The sequence below is a fragment of the Ixodes scapularis genome, unplaced genomic scaffold (assembly GCF_016920785.2).
Source record: "Ixodes scapularis isolate PalLabHiFi unplaced genomic scaffold, ASM1692078v2 PGA_scaffold1__304_contigs__length_218370807, whole genome shotgun sequence".
NCBI lineage: Eukaryota > Metazoa > Arthropoda > Arachnida > Ixodida > Ixodidae > Ixodes > Ixodes scapularis.
The window spans coordinates 52,750,640-52,775,929 of NW_024609846.1; the positions used below are offsets into that span (position 1 = coordinate 52,750,640).

General features: G+C 44.7%; 2 protein-coding genes across 2 annotated transcripts in view; one reads left to right on the forward strand and one right to left on the reverse strand.

Annotated features, from left to right (window-relative positions):
• Positions 1 to 877: 877 nt before the first annotated feature.
• Positions 878 to 16,177, reverse strand: LOC8032793 (complement component 1 Q subcomponent-binding protein, mitochondrial). The gene is made up of 6 exons (XM_002400551.5): positions 15,755 to 16,177; positions 15,162 to 15,309; positions 8,672 to 8,765; positions 5,924 to 6,038; positions 5,181 to 5,269; positions 878 to 1,227 (listed from the first exon to the last, which is right to left on the reverse strand). Exons 1-6 carry the CDS (start codon positions 15,969 to 15,971, stop codon positions 1,078 to 1,080), a joined length of 813 nt encoding a protein of 270 aa, XP_002400595.3. The 5' UTR covers positions 15,972 to 16,177; the 3' UTR covers positions 878 to 1,077.
• Positions 16,178 to 20,439: 4,262 nt separating this feature from the next.
• LOC115311576 overlaps positions 20,440 to 25,290 on the forward strand; it is a 35,354-nt gene continuing 30,503 nt past the window's right edge. The window contains exon 1 of the mRNA XM_029970265.3: positions 20,440 to 20,709. Coding sequence (XP_029826125.3) covers positions 20,440 to 20,709 — 270 coding nt within the window. The remainder of the gene's footprint in view (positions 20,710 to 25,290) is intronic.

Below are 25,290 nucleotides of genomic sequence, written 5' to 3' on the forward strand. Positions count from 1 at the left end.
ACCATGCAATAAAACAAGTTAAAAAAGTTTCCTACACCTATATTAAAAAATCTGCTTCCAACATTGCATGCTTTGCACATTTAGCCACACGTTGCTGAAAAGTAATATCCCTGTCTGCCCTAGATGCTGACATCCCTCCTAAAAATTTGTTAGGAGGCCAAAATTTGTTTTGAGAAAGCGTTGGTTTAGTATCAGCTTCAGTGCGATTTCAGGCCACATAGATATTATGAAGTGACATTATGACGCAAATATTAATCTTCAAAATAAGAAACTTGGCAGATCAAAAGAAAAATAGCTGTAGATTTCAACATCACCATTTTCCAAAAAACAGTTTGGGGATTTTTTTTGCTCCAAACACCCATGTCCCCCCTTAATTGAACAAGTAAAGCAATTTTTCTAATAGAACGTGAATGTAAAACTAATACTAGACCAATCTTTTGCTTCACTGATCTTGGCAGCACGCATCTCCAGTTCTTCAAAATGCTTGGCTGTTTAGCGGACTGACTCAATGATCTAGACTGTTCATGTGCAGTCGATTGTTGTAATAGACTTTCGTCAGGACCTAATTTTTCGCGACATCACAAATGTCGCAAAACATCTATGGAGCAAATGTGTCACCCAATGGTAATAAAAACACCTAGTGGCGTATGATGAACCCATAATAAAGTCTACATATGGTATAACAGGGAAGCCCAAAGAGAGGTTCCCTTCTGGTGCCAATTCAGAGAATGTACTTAAAAGGGGGCCCCCAAAAAAATGCACACAAAGAAGCAAATACCAGATATATGTTAAAATTGATTTCGGGCATGCTCTTCATGCACATAAACACGAAAGAAGAATATGCTTGAGATATGACAAGCACATCATCCACAGAACATCCTCATCCAGCAAGGTTTATTTAATGCTTCCTTACAAAGCATTTCTCCACCAATACACTGTATCAAAAACAGAAAGTAAGGCTATGAAAGGGCTAACAATGGAACATGGAACTCAGCCAGGGGCAACGGCATATCTACACGGGGGGGCGATGGGGAAAACTGTCCCCAGCATCAATTCTGGATGGGAGCTGCCTCCTTCCTACTTCTGGGAAACGTAGCCCTTCAGTTGTTCCAGCAGGCCAATGTACAGGCTGTGTTCGTACGAAGTGCAGAAGGTCACCAGGCTGTCTGCAAATTCTCCGGAGATCCCACGCTCTTCCAGCATATTCATCAGCAGGTCGTAAAGGTACTGTAGAGGATAAACAATAGTAGATTTTGTTTTGCAACCAATAATACGTCCTACCAAAAAAAAATAAAACAGTACTGCCAACAATGGAGCTGGCAGACAATCTCTGCTCTAAAACTTGGAGCAAACTGCCCCTACTGACCATCTGTGTTTCCATGTTCAGTCATTTAATTTTACTCTTTGCAACTTTCTGAATCAGCCAAGGCTGGTGTGATGATCAAGAGTGGTCAAAATGTTTTACATGGCTCTACAGGGTGAGGTTGCTTAAAGACTGTCACTTGCTATTGGCAGAATGGTATGCCTTTGCTTTAGTTGTATCTTATAAATAGGATTAAGTGTTTTCGAATAAATTCAACCAATCCGAAGAAAAGAACTCGATAGTAATACCGTAAAATTCCGAGAGAACGCCTGCCCCCAAAAGATTGCCCATCCCGTTTTTCTGGCTAAATATCTGTAACATAAAAATTCCGAAACATCGCCCACCCCGATTCCCGTCAGACGTCATGCAAAGTCCGACGGGAATCGCATTCGCCACACGATCTGCTGTCGGTACATCTGATAATACTGAGTTTTTGTCCGCTATCTGGGCGCGCAATAATGCCTCCTGTAACATGAGAGTCGTTCCCGCGTGTATACTGCATTGTGAATTGCGAATCTGCTACGTCTGCAATCTGCAGTATCCCTTCCCATGACATGAGTTTGTAGCGGATTACCGTGTTTTTGCGTGCAACTTCCGCACGTAATATAAATTCCCGTAACACGAGAGTTGGTCCCCAGTGTATATTACATCGTGAAACATGATAGTGCTGCCTCCGTGATATTCGTTTCCGTGACATGCGAGTTTGTAGCAGATTCTGCTTTTTTTTGTCCGCTATCTCCATGTGCTATATCAGTTCCCGTGACAGTGAAGTTCGTAGCACGTTCCCGAATGTTTATTGCACCATAAAACTTAAATCTGCTGCGTCCGCGATCTGCGGTATCCGTTCCTGTGACATGTGAATTCTTGGCGGGTTTAAGCGGGTCCTTCGCATGGTAAAACGCAAACCTGCTGCATCTGCAACCTGCAGCACCCTTTCCCGTGACGCAGGAGTACGTAGCGAATTCCCGCGCGTTTATCGCACCATGAAAAGCGAATTTGCGGTATCTGCAATCTGGAGTATCAGTTCCCACGTCATGTGATTTGTAGCGGGTGCCTGGTGTTTATAATTAATTTTTGATAAAGCTTTGCTGTGGCTTCCCCAAAGATAGCCCACCCCATGTTTTTCACCATCTATCTCCTCATTTCGGGTGGGCGTTCTTTCGGAACTTTACGGTATTTTCGTAAATTCAAATTTATCCATGGTGCTTTATAAACAAGGTGTTTTAGAAACAAGCTTGGTCAGAGCACAGCATCAGTGGTCCTTAGGAGAGGCCTCCCCAGCTTCCTTTCAAATGTCTGACTATTGACAAAAGGGAGTGCACCGTTTACCTCATCAAGATTGTTTGCAGAACAACGGGTCAGTGTAATTTTGCGTCGTTAAAAAAGTTACTGTTCTAGTTTTCAGTTTGGGGTTCGTAAACAAGGGTGGGTTTGTGTTTTTATAACAGTATAAACTATGATCATTGCAGGGAGGGAGGCAGCTCATAGTCCCATGTCACCACTCCATCCCATGCAGCTGCAGGGCGGAGAGGTGGAATGGAATAGAAAGAAAACGAGCTCCCAAGAGACAACGTCAAGGATTAAAGTGATTTTAAAGTATTGACATATATTAAAGCAACACTTGTTTGTAAGTTTTGTTGTGAAACAGTCAGTATTATCAATGGCACGGGCACAAATGCCCAGTTCAGCTGAAGAAATAACATTCAATACAGGTTAGTTCTTATGAATTTAGGGCAGGTTTGTGACCGGACAATATTTGTTTTTATATTGAATTTCAAAATATTGGGCACACAGCAAAATTAAAACTCTAAATTAAAAAGAATCGGGATTGATCTAAATAAAATCCGAATTTTCAGCGAAAAATTAAGCTCCGAAAAACTCCGAATTTCATGAGAAATGAAAGAGGAAAACACAGAACCGTACCGATGAACCACAATTTTGCACTTTCTAACCTCTGCCAAGACCTCACCTACTAGCTTATTTAGCATATTCAAGAATAACATTAAAACCTACACCCAAAGTATGCCACAAGCACTTTAAGAGAGTAGTACATGTGCCTGCCCTGCATTTCGGGGCCCATTCTGGGTGGGCACCCCCTGGCTGGGGGTTGCCTATTCTCACACCGCGAGCAATGTACAGTAGCTTACGTGATGGAATTAGGAGGAGCTATAAAATGATTTGTCCAGTGAAGGGGTCTCACACATGCGACTCAACGGGATGAGGAATTAAGACGTGGAAACAGCTGGAAGCACCCGTTTCCCTATTCAAGTGCCACGAATGTATTTCACCTTAATGGTTTCAGGCCGTTGACTGTTCATTTCTCTTGCATATGGAACATAACAGTGGCCTTCTATAATCCCTCTATTACCATTTGAAATGCTGCTCTGCTCTTACAACTTTATTCAACAGTATTCATTTATCTCTTTTGTACACCATATTGCTTCACCTTCATCTTCGCCTAGTAACTGTTTCTCATATTTGGTGGATAATATGCTAGGCAAGTACTAAATCACAATGCGACCAATCTGACCTCATCGTGATATTGTAAAAAATTGTCACAACATTGAAAACTACTTTATGAAAGCTTTCTCTTTTCTCAGACATGTCGAACTCGACTATTTCGTGAGTAAGCTGAGCAACAGACTGTGCGCTTTCTTGTGCACACTGTTCATTGCCATGTGACGTAGTGCTCAGTTGCCTGCCAGCCACGTAAGATCCTGCAGTCTCTGTAGCATATGCTTTAACTAGGATGCAGCACAATCAAAGCAACTGAGGGTTCAACCTCCATCAGCAGCTTGCTTCAAAAACTCTGATAAAATGCATATGCAAAGTTTGATAGCACATGCACTTTCCATAGAAATTCATTGTTGCTGCTTCACTGCCTGTTGAAAGGAGGAAGGCAAATTTCCTGATGTACTTGAGATTGCTTTCATTGCTTCTTCTGGCATGTACAATTTCTACACAGCAGGCACCCTTTTTGTTCATTGATGTGACAACCTAGGGGTCAGTGTCAAATAGCACACATATGTTGCCATGTGCATCCTTGTGGGTGACTAGCAATGTCGCCTCAGAGGAACCACACAACTGGCTTCTGCATGAGGCAGAATGACATTTTTTACCTCCTGGAATAAGCACAAGCTGATACAACAAACCAGCTCATGAGAACAAAAGAGGCATACAAATTAGTGAGGCAAGATCTTTCAAACTGATCACTACACCAAACCAAACCATCTAAAGTAGAGGGTAACAAAGAAGTAACGATCATTGGGCCTAACAATGAGCTACTAGCAATATCTAACTGCAACATTTCTGCTTCAAGCGTTGATACAACCAGACTCATTTGTACCACGAGCTAATGTGTGGAACGCTTTTGAAATTGTCTGTGACTTACAAGGCTGTCACAGAGACTACTGGCATTAAGAGGCCCTCATATATTTGTAGAAGTTAACCTCACTGGTTTTTTTTACAGATGAGCTTAACTGAACAGCAAAAACGTAAGGCATGCACTGCCCCCCCAACATTTCAATGAAAGTAGCTGTCATCAAAGCCCATGTTTTCCTCATACAATTAAACTGCACATCAAAGAATCTCATCATACCTGTGCTCAACAATGCCACAATTATTTAATCCATCCTTATAGTGCCTTTGTAGCACTACGAGCAACTTTATGCAAAGAGTAGCCAAGCAATTGCACCGCAACCTCAAAAGTAAAATTTCCATTCATATGCAGTAGCCATACGGTTAAGGTGGCCTGCAGACGTTGCATCCTCCTTAGTTTTCATCCTGTGTCAACGATGCCAAAGGGTTCATCACTCACCCCATCCATAATATCACCAGAGACTGTGTAGACAGCGTCCGTCAACTCTCCTTCGTAGATTGAAAACTCCGTGACACCAAAGTTGTCATCTGTAAAATGCATCCAGATTAGTGTATGTCCTGTTTCCCACTCCCCACCTGGTTCAAAAACTTAAAAAATAAGAAATAAAAGAGTGGCCATCATCTTAAATAGGCCGTGAATCAATTTTAAAGTATGACACGCTTTTTAACGGAACCCCCAATCCCAAGATTTTGTCGATCTATTTGGGTATTTCCCACTAAATTCAGTGGTGAAAATGATGTCACATGACCTATCTGCATTCACCCATGAATAAATCTTTTCACTTTGTGGCTGACTAGTATGCTCAGAGGGAACACTCCCCATTCCTAAAGCATAGAACACAAACCAGTTTTTGTTCACATGCGAAAAGGTGCATTCGTGAGGCTCACATTCCTTGTATCCCAAACTTCACATTTTTGTACCTAACCAGACGGCCTCGCCCGTTAATGAAACAAGCAAGGAAGGAAGTATCTCTAGGTGACAGAAAGGTTCGACACTCATGGCCAGAAAACCTAAGAGGCAGCAAAGCAGAAAAAAATGCCATAGCCGCCTTGGCACTCTGCAACATCACATGGCAGACTAAGATGAGACAACTGCACACAAGAGAGAAGGGTGATTTGGTTTCCTGTTGCTAGCCTTTGTTTCATGGTCCCTCTAAAGGGAAGAGGGAAGGGGCTGCTCACTGTAAGTGTCCTGCGACTGCTCCTCGGCTCCGGGACCCTCGTTGAAGGTGCAACTGAAGAACAGCTTCTTGCCATTCTGCTCAATCTCCACATTGAAGTTGGGCTTGGACTTCATCTGCACAAATGCGTGGTATACGTCGAAGGATGAAGCCATTAGAAAAATGCTTACGAAATACAAAGTTTGGTGCAGCCCCACAGTACAATAGAAAATCTAGAACCATGAAACTTTTTTTTTTTTAGTTTTGGTTTGGGGGGAGTGAATATTCCAACGTTTTAGTGTAAACTGAGTAATTTTATGTTCAATTTGATAAAAATAAAAGTGGCAATTCATACCTCTTCCTAATATTCAAGACTCATGTTTGCTCTAATAATGAATATTTTTAAAAATCACAAAGAATAGACCAATCTCGCATCCAGTTTCATTACGCCACAGCTCCCGCCATGCATCATGGGAAATGTAGCCTTTCTACATGCGCAATATCCCTGCCAAGGTTCTGCACAAGTAGAGCATGAGGCAGCACAAGCTGTCTCATGAACTGGTGCCTGCCTCTTATGAACTACAGTTGTGGCGGCATCAAACATAGAACGGTCAACGAGATTGGTCTATTGCCACTCTGTCGCAACCACTTAAGTACAGCAATTGAAGAAAAAGTATACACTAGATATAAAAAGCTGAATTCCCATGTCTTGCATCCACTAAGGCTGCCTGATCGGCTTGTAATCTACAATCACCTTAGCACTAGCGCAACTGGAATCAGTTTTCTATGAGATGATTTTGCATGGCCTGTGTGGAGGGCACAAATTTAGGAGAGGTAATTAGAGTAAAGTTTGCTTGAACGGCAATTAAATCAAAATATTTTGGGGCAGAAAGAGTTAGATATTTTCTACATGCCCAGTTCCACTACTGCAGGCTCCACACCTTGACGAGTTTGAAGAGCGTGTTGGTTTAATACTCAATACGAAGAAAGCAAAACATAAACAGGGGACGGAGACAGACATGTACAAGCTTTCAGTCCACAACATTGATTCGAAGCCAGCACAACTCCACAGGAATATAGGTTGGGAGAGAAGGGAAAAAAGGGAAAGTAGATGAAAGAGGCATAAAACTGAAAACAAGGAGAAGACAGGGCGGCCGTCCGTATGCGCAATGACAGTGACGGCAAGTCGAGAGCACCTGACTGACAGACAAAAACCAGATCACCATCCTCTCTGTTGCCAACAACCCTGCTGTTCCTCCGCAGGCCCTTGCAGCGACCACTGCCTCATCTCCATGAACGCCCCCCACCCCCCTGGTGCACACACGCACAGACACCCCCACCAACACATCTTAACGCCCCCGCGCGACCATCCCGTGGCGGCTCGCGGAGTCCTCGTCCCCGTCCCGTCCCGTCCGTCCCCGTCCCCGTCCCCGCCCCCCGTCCCCCCCCCACCAAACACCAAGCTGCTGCAGTTGCTCCGTGGCAAACCATTCGTATATATACAAAAAGTTTATAATCCACTAACTAGGGGGTGAGCACGATCAGATCATCTCTGGCTCTAGAAAGTCAATCTCCAATCTCAATAAAGTGAGTGAAGGTGTCGCCACGTTATGGCCGGATGTTATTTTGAATGCCTCAATCGCCACCCTACCACATCGTTCCTGGTGTCCTTCGATCAAAGTTGCGTTTTCAAATTTCACAACACATGTGTTGCAATCTTTAGTGTGGAGCACCACCGGGAGAAGCGAGCCCTCAGCTGGCGACGCACACTCTCTTTGATGCTCACGAAAATGGTCATTCATGCACCGCCCCGTTTGGACGATGTATTCGGCACCATACTGTAGAGGGATTGAATAAACCTTCTGTGTAAGGCACGGGACGTATGGTGTGCCATGTTTTTTTTTTGCACACTGTGGCGGGGAACTGCCTTCGCTTACCAGCTTACACATGAATCGCAGCTTAAAGCTGCATCTAAATGCAACCCTGGTCCTGCATCGAGCTGCCAGCGACTGAATGCGATGCGATACACTGTGCACGCAAGAGGTTCCGACCGTCCTACCATGTGGTAGGACCCACGCCGAGTCGCGAGATCTGGTTCCTAGAGGCCACTGCCTGACGGAGCAGAGCATGTCTACAGAGTAACCAGACCTGCACAGGTGTTCAAGACGAGTATGTGTGCTCTGGGCCAGATGGTGGGAACACGATTTCGCATGGGTTGAGGAGATGAGAGATTTTATTATCCCCACTTTGACCAATGAGAGCTGCAAAAGGAGAGCACAGACCTCACTGATCACTGTTGGTATGCCCAGCAGATGCCCGGGGTGGGGTGGTCAATGACAGTCAGATGTCTAAGAATTGCAGCCCTTCATCCATCGGGTCCTCTCTCTTAAGCTTGAAGCCGCCCGGTGCATCTTCTACACATATTCTCAACTAGACTTTTCAAATGCCTTCTTTTGTATCTGAATTACTGTAGCTACTCCCAGCAAAAGAAGTGTCTGTGCCAAACTGAAGCAATTTAAAAGAACCCTGAGATGTACTTTCTATCATGTGCGGCCATACTTACCATTTTACCTCTGACAAAATTTTTTTTTAATATGGTACACTAAACAAGAAACAATGCAGGAGACAGACTAGAATGTGGCAACTATAATTTATATGCCTTCTAAGCCTTTGCTTTGAAATGCTCACTTGTTGTCTTCATAGATATTTATATCTTCAAGCAATACCATATAAATGGCAATAAACAGACGGAAAGAGCAATTCATCTCACCTCTCCAGGTTCCGGAGCTTTCTCCTGGCTTGTGCTGAATTCATCAGCATCCTCAGCATCAACAGAATGGTTCACATTCAAGTGCACAGTGACCCTAAAACAAATTGCAAATGCATCTTTGTAAAATTTCAGTACAATACAACAAAGCACGCTAACAAAAAGGTCCTTTCAGGGCGATCTTCCCCCAGACCTTTTTAAAAGTAGCCAAATATAATGACAGCTGGTCAATGTCTTAAAGTGTTAGAAACAAAGACAAGAAAAAAAGAAAAAAAAAGAGACAGCACAAAATTACTATGTCTGACTGACAGTTGGAAAGCTGAGCGTGTTAGCGAAATTATTAGAAATCAACAAAAGGGATATGTATCTGGGGCAAAACACCGACGACACACAGTGTCACCTTTGTCCATCCCTCGCATAAAGGATCTCTCTCATTTGTGTTTGATAAGTTTCTACTTCCTCGTCCAGGTTGAGGTCAAGCCACCGAATGTTTCCAGAGTACCGAAACTCGTAAGCTTCTTTTCAGAACCGAGTCGCGGCGCACCAGTGGCGCTCCAACCCATCCTCAATACGGCACTACCCTGTGCGGTCGAAGCAAAGCGTGTACAGTGTCATCCACTGTACGTGCATACTTTTCAACCCAGTTTACTGATGTGTGGCGACACTGTTTTTTTTTGTTTTTTTTTTATTTATAAATATTAAAGTTTTTTCCTTTGTTTTAGGCGGTGCATGACTTGCTCCTTGCTGTCTCTTCTCTTTCCTCAAAACACATCAAAGTCGAGTTTTAGGCTTAGCGACTGAGGCATAGAGTTTGAAACTCTGTACCAGCGCAACCGGAGCAAGCAAACGAGCCGACAATCTTCTTTGGCGAACCAGATTAACGGCTACTTGATATAAAAAAAACTAGAGAAACTCAACACACTTTGCGTTTGGTTTTAACTCATCGATGCCCAGAGCTCCCACTCATGCATACCCACCGTACCCGTGGTAATGCAAAAACGTTTTATACACGTTGCTGTTTTTCTTTACTTATTCTTAAAATCGCTGACTGATAACTTCTGCCACGGGCTAATCCAGCCAACCAGAACTGGATTTTGTGGGATTGACTTTTGGTAAACAGACTGAGTAGAATTTGGTACTAGAAAATTTTGTGACTCTAGGTTGAACTATGCAGTAATGCAAACATTATTTGCAGAACTTGAAGCATGCCTTGTCAGCACCAAAGTGCATGGAGGGAAAACCTAGCACAGAATAAGGGTATTCACTTGGGCTAGTTGGTCATACATTGTGACGATTAAAAGCACTCAGAAGACGAGGATCAGTAAAAGAAGACAAGCACACCAAGAGCGCTAAATGTCATCCAATATATGGTGGTAACGGCGTTATTAGCATGAACTATTTTCATACCCACTGGTGGGAAAACCTTGCATCACCAAGAGGCTGAGGCATTCATGATGTGGTAATTGACAAATGATTATAAAAAAAAAAGAAAAAAAAAAGAGCTCCCTTTTTTTACAATGCATTTGTAGACATATTGAATCTCTCTAGTGTATTGACACATTTATTTATTCATCCCAAACAAAATAAGTAAAGGAACAAGCAAAGAAAAAGAAAAAGAAGCAAGAGAGCTCTGGCCACCATTGTACATTTAAGACATATGTAAACAAAACGTTTCACATCATACAAATAAAGTTTGGTTTACTTTAACCTCCCCAAGAATTGACGAGGCAAAAAGATTTTCCTCCAGTTGCATGGCCCCACTTGCAGAAATGAATCAATGATAAATTTGCAGTGCCGTCTGCTCCCCGATTGGCTCCTCAATGTTGGAGCTACTGCTAATGTAGACCAATCTAGTCAATTCAAAACAGCAAGCATTTGTCGCCATGTGCACCCATCCGAGCGACTGACACCATCATCACGAAGAAGGCACACAACTGGCTTCTGCAATGAGCAGAATATGACGTAGTTTACCTCCTGGAATAAGCACAAGCTGATGCAGCAAACCAGCCTATGAGAACAAAAGAGGCAAGCAAAGAAAAACGGAATGTGGGCCTCAGTTTAAAGTACTACTGCGGCAAATATAAACAAACACAAAATATGGTACATTATGCCACCCCTGCTACCTCATGAACGCGAGAAAGTGATGTCCATGAGGATAGTAGATGGCACAAGATGTCGGTTCATTACCACCTCACTTGCACTCTATCACTGCTTACAAGGAAACAAGAAGCAAAACCTGCAAGTTCTTTTTTTGCTCAATGCATCTATCAAAGATCCACAGAGCATTCACTGTACATAGTCCATTCACCTCTAAGCTGACAGTGCGGTGGAATTTATGGGCTTATTGGGCCAGTCATACGTCCTTCTTTCGCCATGTGATCATGCTCCCACTCAGGTACACCGAGAGAGAGCAAAGTTGGTTAATGAAGGGGAGGTTGTTGATCGGTCTGGCGGGCGCGTAGCTTCCACCATATTGTCCACTTAGGGGAGAACAGAGAATAGATGCTGCTGGTCGTACAGTGTGACCGGGCCACGTTCACTTTCTACAAACTTATCGGTAGTGGTTGTATCCAAGAAGCGTAAACTATGTGGACCATAACTCATGTTTTCAAACTCTCAACCTTATTGCTCAAAAAAGTTTAATTATTTTCAAACTTGTGATTTCGTTGCATTAAGAAATTCGACAATTTTCGGACTTTCCAACCTACAAAGTTCAAAAGCTTGACGAACTTCGAACTTCAGAGCAAAAGTTACACAAAGTTTGAACCAGTTTCATCCTCCAAGATTTAGGTAACAAATATAAATACCAAAAAGAGAGAAATGTGTCGAGTGAAGTGGAAATCGCATTGAAGCCTCAATTGGCCAACCCAAAATATTTGAGCTGGCCTTGGGCGAACTTAGTTTACCTGCGTGCTCCTCAACTTGGTGCTGTAAATGTATCGCTGTGCCCAGTATCTTCCCCATCTCGTGTGCTATTCCACCAGAAATAAATGGCCAGAGCAAGTAAAACTTTTCAGGAAACCTGTTGCCTTCATGCACATGCATCGTCTTGTATATATTGTTGTTTCATGACAGCATCTTATTTAGGGGGTGCTCAAGTAGAAGGAAAGTCCACTGGACCGTCTCAAGGCTTTTCATTGAACCTCTCAATCAGTTCAACATCAGCCCTTGTTTCTTAAATTACGATAAATAATGAGTAAGTAACTGGTAGTACCAAGTACCACAGCACTGGGGAAAAAGAAGTCTTTATAACAAAAAAGTTCCTGCTTATTTCGGAATTTTTCTAGTTTAATTCTAGAAAACTTAATTTGAAACTGCAAGAGTCTATCACTTGCTGCAAGATTCAAAAACTTCAAACTAAAGTTCAAAACCTAGAAATGTTTCAACCTTGTACACTGAAAATTTTTTTTATCTTCGGATTTTTCGAACTTGAATCTAAAAAAATTCAGTCTTCAAATTTTTCAAAATTTATCTATAAAGAAATCTGAAATCTTTGAACACTACCTTTCAGAAAAAGGTTAAACATTCTTTTTTTTTTTTTTTAATTTATGAACTCAGATTTTGAGAGGTTCACAGAATGCCTAAGATGCCACTACTGTGCCTGCCCATGCTTCTATTCCTTTGCCTTTTTAATCTTGCAATGAAGTTTGCTTGGCTACTGTGTCAAGGTACTCCCTCAAGAGGTGTTAGGCTCACCTAGTGGTTCAAATTCCTTTCCTAAAAGAGGTTGCATTCAGGGCCCGTGGGATCCCAAAGAGCAACATTGCTATGAATAATGTGTGACCAGCAGAGAGGTTCCAAGGCTTAAAGGGGTACGGAAACAAAATTTAGGGCTCATTTTATTGCTTACCTAGGTATATACCATGTCGCATCAGCACCTGAGAAACATCAGTCTTTCGCTTGTAAACACAATAGAAGTAATTTTAAAACAAATCAAATGATTTCCCACTTGCACCTGGTCATTGGGGGGCCTAAGCTTTGTTCGAAGATTGTGACGTGTTGCTTCTCCTGCAGTGGTGCCGCCCTCGGCAGTACACCATATTCCTGTAGATACCCTAGACGTGAACGCAATGATGCATGCACTCGCACTGCTTCGTGCGGCGCAGAATTGTGTTGGCACCGTTGAGTTGTTTCTCTGTTTATTCATCAAGTTTGCATGCAGGATGCCACGCTATTGCATGGCAGAGGGCTGCGGCAGCAGCGTGCTGAACTGCGAGAGGCTGACCGATGGGTTTCCGAACTATGAGAAATCCAAACGTGTGAATCCGTCTCGCGCGTCCGTCGTCTCTCGGGCGCCGTAAAAGCCAATCACCTGTACGGTGACCATTTTCGCGGCGAGGACTATGAAAGGTGACCCACTGTCCGCAGAAGTCTGGGTCTTCCTACCAAGAACCTTCAATTGCTACCAGGGGCTATGCAGACTTTTTTTTTAAGAAAAGAAAAGCAGAAGAGCGAAGCAAACTCGTAATTAAGCACACTGTTAATAAAACATCTAATAGAGTGTACCTCCAAGTTGGCTAATCATTATTAAATGCAAGGCATTTCTTGGCGACCCCAACCCCCTTCAGATTTTGTCGGGCGAACAAGCGGTCTGTTAGATTGTTTGTACGGTTCCAGCCCGAATCGCCTGTCCGTCACCATGAGCAAGAGTGACTACTCATTCTCACTAACATCTTCAGAGCCCCTTGGTAGTCGAAATCCTAATATTTGTTCAGTTCATAGTGAAACACACCGCGGACTACAAGGGCCAAAATGGATATATCACGACGGTGGTCGTGCAGCTGTGCCGTCCTCCACCAATCCGAAATGCAAGACTGTAACGTGCAAAAGCCACCGCGTGGTGGCACTCATAATCACGCCAGCCTTTGACTGTGCCGAGGAGCCTGACGTCACGATTGCAATGGGGCTCCCATGACACATTGCACGCCTCGATGGCCAATTTGGAAGCGCTCATCAGAATCGGACGCTTGAAATGAAGAATATAGCCACCCGCTCAAAATATGAATGTATGATTGCCATTTACAGATATCATAGGTCATATTTCCCGTTTCAGAAAGGTTTCTGCATATTATGATTTTCCTTTCTGTGCCCCTTTAACATACTGATTGTGGGGCAGAAAAATTGCTAAGTAAATCCCTGCAAGTCATACACCAATGCATGCTTTCTTCATTACGACTTTACAACTGCACTTAAGTGGGATTGAAAAGATTACTGTTTTAGCGGAACGTATGCTGAAGCTTTACACACACAAAGAAATTGCAAGTTGGGAGTGTGCAAGCGCAGAATGCAATTGAAGGGCTAGCATACTGCCGCGTGTCCAGTAGGCAGTGCGGCCGTGGCCCAACAGCCGCGCTGCCTACCTCCCACGCGAAGTGCCCGGGTTCGATTCCTGGTAACGCGTTTTTTTGTTTATCCTTGCAATTTAGTGTTCTAGTAAATTCGAGAATCCTGTTGCTTGTTCGAGGTGCGAATGTTCTCGTCGCCGAACCTTCTTAGGCGGCTAACTGTTCCAGAAACCAACGCGTATACATAAGGGGCATCGCATGGCGATCCTGAGTCAGTCTCGCCCCAGCGTTCGACTCTGCTGTTACGCAGACTTCGACGCCCGCAACGCTCTCCTGTTATCTTCAGTTTCCTTTTTATTTTTGGGCACAAGTTCACCCCATTAAACATTTCAGTTTCCTCCAGTTGTTCTTTGTTTTCTTGGCTGTTCGTTCGTGACAATATTGTGTTTGCACGCAACGCTGGGGATTTTGCTCTGCGGGCTAGTGGGCTTTGCAGGAAGCTATCGAGAGATCTCGGGCCCAGTGAGAGCAGTAGTTTCAAGATGGCGATCACCTGGACTGGCATAGCATGGGCGACAAGGTGTTGACGAAGTTCAGTGTTACAAGGAATTATGTGGTTTTCAGCTTGGCAATAGTTTCCGGGACCTACCCGTAGCCGAGCCAGATCGCTGTGCAGCTGAAGGAGAGCGTAGTGCAAATGTTCACCGCTTGCAATATGCGTGAACGTCGCTATCTGCTCACCGACCCTTGACACAGTTGATCGGCGACGAATGAATAACTCTTTTAAGAATTTCCGTCGCAGTGCACTGGATTTCTTCCCACGATAGCATTGATAAAAGGTTCTGCTTCACGGGGCGATTGACGGAGGCTTCATGATCGAATTTGGTTGTGCACTCGTCTCGTAGCCTCCGTACCCTGCAGCGAAGCGTGCTTGACAAGCAGCTGCGGCTTGGCTTATTTTTAAATAAAATTATTGGAAAAGTTTTCATTTTCAATTTTTCCTTTGAAGCGCACGGTGGCACTGTTAGCACGCCAAATTCTACAGCCCTCGCAAATTGAATCAAGATCATGCGAGACGTTCACTCGGCAACGTTTACGGAATGCACAACTAAAATCGGTCTGACCGGGTAGTCTTTAGAGTATGCTACACTACTGCATATACTATGCACGTAAGAGCCAGCAACACTACACTAAAACTGTCTACTCACGTTTCGTTGTTGAATTTTCTGGTGAGTGTGACTTCAGCTCCATCCAGCTTCACATCAAACCCTTCTATCTTTGGGAGCTGCTGCGTCTTCCTCGCTTTCTTTTCGGCTTCAATCTCCTCCTGAAGGAATTCAGCCAGTTCCTGGTCCCCTAAATCGATGCAAGCGTTATTGAAGGCAGAACAAACAAAAAATACAGCACGAATTCAGCGTCAAAAATTGTTAAAATGTCTGCGTTTCAAGCGACTAATTTCTCTTGGGATCGCTGCAAGCGATTGTGTAGGCCAGACACATTTTACGCTCCACGAACTGGTTGTGAAGGTGCGACGAACTATGCACCAATATTGGCTTTCGGGAAACAATCCGCAGCTTCGTTACAATGGAATGAGGCCGTTCCAAATGCTGCACCTTGTGACCTTGATGAGCATCGTGTTCTTGCGTTCACAGGGAAGTTCGTTTTGCCTACCTACATTCATGCTCCCGACCTGGGACAACCACACGATACCGCGTTTTGCCGACAAAGCAGATCAACGTTGACGAAAGGGCGTACATCACGCGACGAAAGATGGGCAACAATTCACAAACGCAGAGCTCACCCTTGGTGATAGCCTGGCTGCATCTCGCCGTCGGCGTTCGCAGCACGCTGGAGGCCTTCAAGGCATGCCGGCATGCCGACGACCGAGACACGAGGCTCGAGAAAGATCTCAGAGAGTAGCTGTCGCTCCGAACAGACTTGAGCGCAGCCACGAAGGTGTTCGACTTTGCTGAGCGCGACAAAAGCCGCGAAATATTGCCAATTACGCTCACAGACATCGCGAAGCGCACAGCTAATCTCCGACGTGAGACGTAAGCCTAGAAAAGCGAGGAAAACCTGGAAAAACGTGCGAAAGTTCCGGAAGTTCGTAATCCGGCAAGTCCAGCTGGCTACGGCTACAGGCTATTTGAACTTATCAAGACAAAATAGATGGATGGATAAATAATAATAGCTGTACCCTTTATAACAGACGGTAGCTTGCGCCACCTAGCCTAAACCAATAACTAAAACTTGATTTTCCGTTTCCAAGCCAATGCATTCCTGTAACTATCACCAGGTCATGAAGATGATTGCATATGGTGATAACTCTATGGATGATTGCCTTTGGAGATCGGGGCAGAAAACTAAAAACATCATCCCCCTCCTCCTCGCTCCGGCGAGGGAGTCGCCCACTTTCCTCTGGTCGAGCCTTGTCAACGTCCTTTAACTCCAGATCCACTTGAGGACAGGGCTGAGAAAATATATCTGGGCAACGTTTCGGCCGTAACGTCACATCTCAGCGGGGTTCTGCTGAGATGTGAACGGCGGGACGGTAGAGGCATTCGGCTGGCGTTGGGCGTGTTAAAGGGGGGGGGGGGGGGGGGGGGGGGGGGGGGGGGGGTCTCTTTTTGCTCCAACCTCCCTTTCGTAGCCTCTACCTGTACTCTTCTATAATATAATTGCTGGACTAAGCTCCTTCCACTTGTAGAAGCGTGCCTGCTCTGGGTCCCTAATCTGGACACTTGGTGAAGAAGTTCAAGAGAAATCCGGCAACTGTGATTGGCCGGCGCCAGGGTCAAGTGCAGCGACTTTTTCGCCAAGTGTCAAGATTTTAACCCCTGATGCAGAACGCGGGATCACGAGCAAAATACAAATAAACTACAAAATTTCGAACGCGCCGTCGAAGCACAGGTCAAAGCTAAAGGCCATGCCAAACTTCAGAAATCGAGAGGCGACACGACTCTATCAAAAATCGTGGAAGTTGAAGTGTCCGGCAGTGCAGTAGTCCTTTGTCTGTTGAAACAGCACCGAGCAAGCATCACGCTTTTCCTGCTCACTTCCTCCACTTTTCGGTGACTTAGGTGCTCATCAGACTTGACGTCACATGCCACAGGTAGTGATGCAAAACTCTCGATACTATCGGTAGTTTTTCCATAACAATATATTGTGTCGCAGAACTATCGATATAGTAGACTATCGATAGTACTATCGTTAGTTTTTCGACAGTCGACTATCAATACTATCGATGTTTTTTTGACAGTCGGCTATCGATAGTGCGATAGTTTTTTTTTTTTTACTATCGATAGTCAGATTTCCGACGACTACCGATGCTATCGGTAGTTTCGCCGCTCGCCTCCCCTTCCTTCTCTCTTCGCCCAAACTCCCGTCTTCGTTATCACTGAAAGCTGAACTAAAGTTGGGATGGTAAGTGCTTGGGATAGTTGGTGTCCCATTAAAAAAAAAAAAAAATGAAGCAACAAAAAGAGAAGAGGGAGCGGCGCAAACTACTAGAGTCGCGAAACTATCGATAGTAAACTGTCGACAGTACTATCGATAGTTTTTCGATAGCCCACTATCGATAGTACTATCGATAGTTGTTTTTACTATCGATAGTCAGATTTCCGGCGACTATCGATACTATCGATAGTACTATCGATAGTTTTGCACCACTAGCCACAGGACTAGTGGCAAATGCGGCGGAGCCTCCGTGAAGCGCGCCTTAGAAGCTGATGCCGCTGTGTGGCCTGGCTAGCGTCGAGCTGTAGCGCTGGCAAGATGGGCCGTCGGCACTTGCTTGCAGCCCTGTCTAGTTAGGTTTTTACGACAGCACATCAATTCACCATTTTATCAGCTCTACAGCCGTCACACTGAACGAAAGAGTGTTTCAAATGCTTCGAAGGTGTCATGCAGTGGCGATGTGTTTCTTTGTGTTCAACACGGCACAAGTGGCAAGCTTGAAACACTACACATGCATATGCCGCTACAACAAAAGTAAACTATAACGATCGCTCAGTTAGCTCGGTCTCCACCCGAATGTAGCTTTAGAGAATCAGATAAGGTGGTAAGAATGAGAACCGGGCGTTATATGAGTTATGAGCATCCCAAAATTTCCAATGAAAAAATGGCCCGAGCTAGAAGCACACGCAGACGATGAGGGTTCGGTGAGAGGTAGGTTTTTATTGCGACGAGAAAAACACGGTTAGCATTTCTCTTTAGGTGACTTCTGCCAGATAAATGGAAACTATTGATCAACAAAAATTATTTTAGTGCCATGTTCTTCACTGGCGGACTGGCTTGCAAGTTGGGGAGAGCAATTCAAGCTATGCCTGGTTTCCCCAGCTGCTCACTGTTCATATATGCAGAAGTTGCAAAACGTTTGTGTTCTTAAATTCTTGGTAATCCTCTGATCTGTAGCCGTAACTCCCAATGGAAACACTTCTTTGTTTTGCCATAGCATAAAAAAAAAAAGAAACGAATACCGTTACATGTTTTGATATAAGTGCACCACAAAGAGTGGATAATAAAAACCAAGATAAGCTAAATCTTGATTAAAAATATTTAATTTAAGTCACACAGATTTGGCTATGATGCATTAAATCAAACACTTTTCCCCGAAACCACACTGAAAACTTTTTGTTTTGTTTACCATTTGCTTCCCATTGATACTTATGTATTTGAAGTAAATAATGATCAAATAGAAGATATTTATATCAAGCAGCCATTAGCAATCATGTTTTTTGTCCAATTTTAGTACTGAGTGTGTGCCTTCGATGACCCATGACTGATTATCTTTGGTGGTTGTCTCTAAACCAAAGAAAATGGTAAGCGACCACGGATATGAGAGTGAGCGCGACTCAAATCGGCGAGTTCTCGATCGGAAAGAAAAATAATTTCGAGCCGCAAGTTCTGTTCTGGGTAGTTGGGCTCTCATATGTCACGTACCAATAAAAACCTTGACGAGCATAAACACTCTGCCAGTGTCGCTTTAAAGTATTACATCCCAACACTGATTAAAGGTCCGTAGTGGTGCGTCTTCTACATCACCAACCGGAGGCCAGAATGGACAGAAGTGCTGCGCGTTAGCGATCGGGCGAGAGCCAGTTCTGAGAACAGGCAGGGCTGGCACTAGGGGTGGGTGACCTGGGCGGTCGCCCAGGGCGCAAAATTCATAGATGGTCGCCGCCGAGCCCCCTTTTTGAAATTATTTTAGCTTTCTTTGCGTCCTTCGTTTTTGGAACGCAATTATCGCCCGACAAACAGCTCGTGTTGGGCCACTAATCACAAAAAAAAAAAAGGGGGGGGGGGGGGAACGTTGACTCAGCACTCCCGCCCAATCTGTGCTTCCGTGCCCCTTGTTCAGAGGGTCTCTGTTACGGTCACCTGGGAAAGGGGGGAAGGGGGAGGGGGGGTTAGTGGGGCATAGTTTGACAAGCAGCTGGCCTTTAAACTAATAACATGCAGATGCATCTAAATGATGACACAGCCGAACGGTGCGTCACAAACACACCCAAATAGTTCATGTTGTACCCATAGGTTTAGTTCTCAACTTCGCCGCTAGGGGCGCGACGGTTGGATCTACTCCCCAAAGGGGTCTCAGACCCCCCGTCGAAATTCGTGGGGGTTCTGAGATCCCTCGAGACCCCTTAACTTCAAGCATTGCCCGTGTTGATCTTCTGTGGGTGACCTAGAGAATTCATCGCTACGGCCTTGTTATCTGAGATGTGCTCGCGGTGGGTGGTAAATTGTGTTACCTCGGCGCAGGTCGTGCTTCAATAGCGGTGGCGAAAACGACTTGATTAAGATCGAAGGCTCAGGCCCTAGAGAGTTTTCGTAGACCGCTTCCACCGTCCCCCAACGCTCTCCGGAAGTCTGCTGAGAAGGCTAGCGGCCCATGGTAGCTGCGAGAGCATAGCGGAGCGAGAGAAGCAATACACGCCCCCGATGGTGCAGGCGCTGAATGCGGTTAGTTCGTGCTAAGGTCAGATGGGGTACAACACTCGATCGTTCACCTTTTCTGTGTATGTGTGTGTATGTGTGTGTGGTTTGCATCTGTAGTTGAAAAGCGTAGTACAAAATATTCATGTATGCTTGTCGCTCCATGTTCACCTCTACGAGTAAAACGCCGAGAAGTATGACGCCGTGTTCGTGCTAACTGTTTTTCGCAGTGTGTACACACGTGCTGGCAAATGTACTAACAGCAACAAAACAATCCATTCAACATAATGCTTTCCCGACAAAAATATTTCCCGTCCGCCTCTTTTGTTTGCCTTTCTACTTGCACTTAATCCGCTCGTCTTAATCCCTCTTTAGCCCTCTCTCCCCATTCTCGCGTACACCAACAAACGCCGATTCCTCGGCGCGTTTCACTCGTAGCGTCGGACGGAGACGACACAGCGAACTGTTTGAGCCCAGAGCTTTTTTAAAGTGTCCAGTTTCCATTGAATCGTCGCTTTGAGAGAAGCAGACACCGCCCAGGCTCTCGTATATATGGCGACTACGGCTACGGACAAAGGAACCGTAACGCTGGCCGAGGTTGATGCTGAACTGGCTTCGATGTACGACTGCTGCGTCGCTGACGGACTCGGCGACCTCGAGATCCGCAATGCTGCCCGAGCCTTCATGACTGAGGACCACGCAAGGAACAAGCTGCGTTGGTTCAGCAAGCTAGCGATCATCAGCGGCTTTGGAGCTTTCCTGTGCAGCAGAGACGTCGTTACCAGGAAGATGTGCATGTATGGAAGGCTCGCGCTGATTGCCGTGAGTAGATTATTTAGATACTGTTTTTGGTGCTTCTATTCTGTATTTTAAGATGACTCCGCCGGGACAGATATACATCAGCTACTGTGAAAGAGGCAGAAACTGACGGGGAGATTACATGAAACCTAGACAACTTTCCCTATATAGATCACGAACGGTGCAAACATTGCAAGTGATGGGTCATGGGATTGGAAAGCATTGGGAACCAATTGCTCGAAGCTCGAGGACAATATGCTGCTGCGAGAGATGATATCGGTGGCATAGGCAGAAACAAGGCGGGGAGTCCGGGTCAAGTCAACCCCACTCTCAGAAATGACTTGCCCCCCCCCCCCCCGCCCCCCTCACCCCCTGATCTCGCACAGCTCTATAGCTAAACTCCCCAACCCCTGAACACATGCACACACACAAAAAAAAAAAAAAGCTTCCTGGTTACGTTATATGGGGCAGAACAGATTTCCTGGTTGTTGGGGGTGGGGTAGACTAATTATGCATGTGAGGGATGGTTTGTATCAAACTTTTTACGCACAAAGCACAATCGCATATGCTGGGTAATTTTTACGCTAGCTCGTGCCTCGTGGCAGGACGTCCATAAGTACAGGAAGGAAAATTGACGAGTCTTGGCAACTTGGCAGTCACCTGCGTGAGTGAAAAAAAGCGGGCCCATTACGGCTAGGAGTTTAAGGAAAGTTGTCTGAATGCAACACGTTTTGGTGCGGTATGTGCCTTGGAAAGGCGTTTTGGTCGCGCGCAGGTTAATGAAACTGAATTTGTATCTTTTCGGAGCTGGCCCTGCAGCACGTACACAACTGAGCACAACTTATGAGAGTTCTGTGCAATGTTGTGGGACGTAGCGCGTGCATGTGTAAAAACTTTCTGCGGCGCGCGAGTGCTTATGCAGACAAAATAAACCTTTTTCAGAAGTGTGCACGATCTATAGTAGCTGCAGCGTCAATTATCTGAGTTCGCCATTGTTCAGCGTTTGGCCTGAACTCGGCTCAGTTCGGATCGAGAACGAGTGCTGCGTCAGCAATCGGTGAGCAGTCGGATCCAATTACACGCTTTGTGCCAAAGAAATGGCGGCAACCAATGTTGCTTGTTGGGGTTTAGCAAAAGGGCCTATTCCACGGAAGTGTGCTCCCGCAGGCAGCAGGTGCGGATTCCAGCGCGTCGTGCCTCCAAGAATGGCGATACCTCCCAGCGGCGAGGATGTGACTCGCAGAAACGAGGAGTCCACACGTGTTGAATCCACAACGAAAACTTCTGCGGCCTGGCCAGCGAAACAGAGGAATGGGGGATTAAGTGCATAACGGGGAGTTGCGAAAATTACAATTTCTTCAGTCAAAATTTTATGGGCTAATTCCACGACTTACTAGACGCTGAAATTAGTAAAATATTACTTCAAAAGTAAGTGTAATGACTTTTCTGAGGAGTGTGCTTATCCTAAATCGTCAGCTTACCGCCTTGGTAGCTCAACAAAAGTGTAGGGTTGTGAGAATATTCGAAATTTTGAATAGTAGTTCCGAATAGTACACTATTCGATATTCGCTTCGAAAAGAACTGCACTATTCGCGTTTATCGAAATGTTGAATGCGGCGGTTTAGCCCCGTTGAGTGCGCTTCTTACCAAGCACTGGTGCGCTGCGGAGAAGCCAAACTCATGTAAGTGAGCTCTCCGGGTGTTGTTTATCTGCATTACATCGGTGCTCGGTAAGAAGCGCACTTAACGGGGTAACCCGCCGCGATGGACAATATCGTAATTGCGTGCTTGGAAGAAAAACATGCCTTCAAAGCGGGATGGTGCACCCGTGCAGACTGTATTTGAAAATAAATGGAAACTTTGTGAATGTGTATATCTACATTGTAGTAAAAGTTTCAATATTAAACTTTTATGCAAGAGTATACTATGTTATATGTTAGGCAGAGATGCTTTCACAACATGTGTTCATCATGCACAATTCATTCTTTTTTAACTCGAGATTAAAGAAAGAATATTTTATATAGCAAGATTTGTAAATTCACTCACTTGGTATAGTTGGCCATCTCTATAGGATTCAGTTTATGTCAAATCCGTCATTTACTTGTCATCCCAAGAAATCAGACCTTCTGAGGTCACAGTTCATAAATATAGATAGATTAAACTTAGCTCATAAATGAACAAGTGGAATAACCTTCACAGGTTTAGCTGGGTTGTCGTCTAAGCATTATGCAATAGTAGTGAATGGCGTGGAAAAACTATTCGATATTCGAATCTAAAATATTCGGCCAAAACCAGTATTCGCTTCGAATTCGCTTCGAACTAAAAATCCACCATTCGCACAAGACTACAAAAGTTTTATGGCTTCCGGAACCTTTTGTCAACGGATTCAAATTCCAGACGTGGACCCGAGGTGCCATTAAGATTTCGATTGCACATTAACGAACCCCATGTTATCAAAATGAATCTCCAGTCTTTCAATAATGCGTTTGAAAAGCGCTTCCGTCGTTGAAACGTAAGACTTCGATCACCGTCCGTAAAATTCGAAGAGTTGGAACCTAAATCCAAAATCTTTGAATGAAACTATCAAACATTATTGATCATTATCTGGTGCCACTACTGCGCTAAATTAAACACCGTACATCATGCAAAGAGGACCAGCCACTGAATTTATATTGGACCAGCGGGACTATGCATTTTTTTCGCCCCATACTTATATCTATTTTGTCTATAAGCACACATATTAGAAGGCGATGGGAGCGTGGGCAAAAAGCACATATGATGATTTGACTAATTCCCCCCCTCCCATTTTTTTTTTTTTGCTTGGCAGGGCAAAACAAACAAGCACGCGCACATGGACGCAGACGCACACACACGTCTATATCTATATATATATTTATATACATAAATAAAAAAAGAATACGTTCAACCACAGACCACTATGATTCAAGCACGAATCATTTGTTTCCCCATCGATCGAACCGAATGGCCAAATCCGCATTCTCAAAGTTGCCGCGATAGTGAAACTGCAGTCTGGCCATGTCTGGTCGATCGTGCGGTTGCGTCATATGCTCTCTTATCAGGCGCCGCGCAGGACTCAACAGCAGCTTCCTTTGTTTGCCTTGGTCGGCAAACGTTGGCAGATGATCCGTCCGCGGTCCTCCCGTTGCCTTGACAACCACATTTAGAACGTAAATAAGTCAGGAATACAAAATAAAAAAAAGCGAGAATCGTTTTAGGTGTTTCGAATGATGTGAACACCTAACCAGTAGAATGAAAAAAGAATATACGACGAAAGTCGCCTGCTGCACGAAGCATCCAAGATTGTCACGCATCAATTTTGATTCACTGAGTTTTCTGGTAGCTCTCGATCCCGGTACAACTCTGTAAGTCATCCAGCCGGCATTAACAAACTACGACTCTCTTAGCACGTTCGCTAAGAGTGTCGCATCCCACTTGCGGAGCAGTGTTACATCTGACTCCAGTCACGTAGCCTGCAGGATTTTGTTTCGGAGGGGTTTCGGGGGAGGGGGGGGGGGGGGGGGGGGGGGCGGGGGGCGCCCATGACAAAATGCTGTATGAGGGGGAGAGGGGAGAGGAGGCCCCAGCAAAATGGAAGCCTTTCGGAGGGGGGCCCGGGCCCCATGCCCCCCCCCCCCCCCCCCCCCCCCCTGGCTACGTGCCTGCGTGACTCCTGTGGACCTTTTACCCCCGTCCCCCTCCACCTGCCCGCATTCATTCATTCATTTATTTAATGTATTCATTTATGCATTTATTTGTGTTTGATCCATTGACTGATTGCTTGATTTTGTTCCCACTAACTTTGTACTCCTCGGTGCGGGCGTAATGCATGACTACAGCTGCTCTTCCCGAGTTGAACAAACTAACTGAAGACATCCTCGGCGTGCCGTACATTGCCGTTTTTAAAAGGTGTTCATGGACGTGGCAAGGAAGAGGATGTCACCGAGTTCCATTCTCTGTTTCCGCTTCAGAAGTGATGTCGATACCGGTCATAGAGAATGTGAGGGGCCAAAATGTGAGGGGCCAAAATGTGAGGGGCCAAGATGAATTACCTGAATTAGTTCCACGCCTTGGCAACATCAATAGTATTAATTATTGCATTTGATGCGCGCAAATTAACTGGCACAGCGCATTGATCTACACCCCTTGGGTCTGAAAGACTTTTGAGTGACACTAGAATAGATTGGAATTACAAATAATAGATGCGATATAAAAACTTACTTCAATGCATCACAAAAAGAGAAAGGCAAATATATATCCGTAAAATAAAACAAACAGAAACATAAAAGCATCTTAATTTACTGAATTCAAGTTGCTATACAGTAAAGTCAACTAAAATCAAATCGCATCAGCAACTTTGCCTTTCTACGGTCATCCCAGGTGCTGTGGAGGCGTACGGAAATACTACGTTTATTTATCGTCATAGTTTCTAAGCGCACTGCGTCTCGATACTTATAACCTATCGATTAATTTTTCATTTTTTTTTCATAATTTTAATTCATACATCTCGAACAAACTTCGATGTACTATCAACCTGGCTGACATTTTCTTCCTGCTGCCCAAACAGGCATTAAAAAAAAAAAAAGA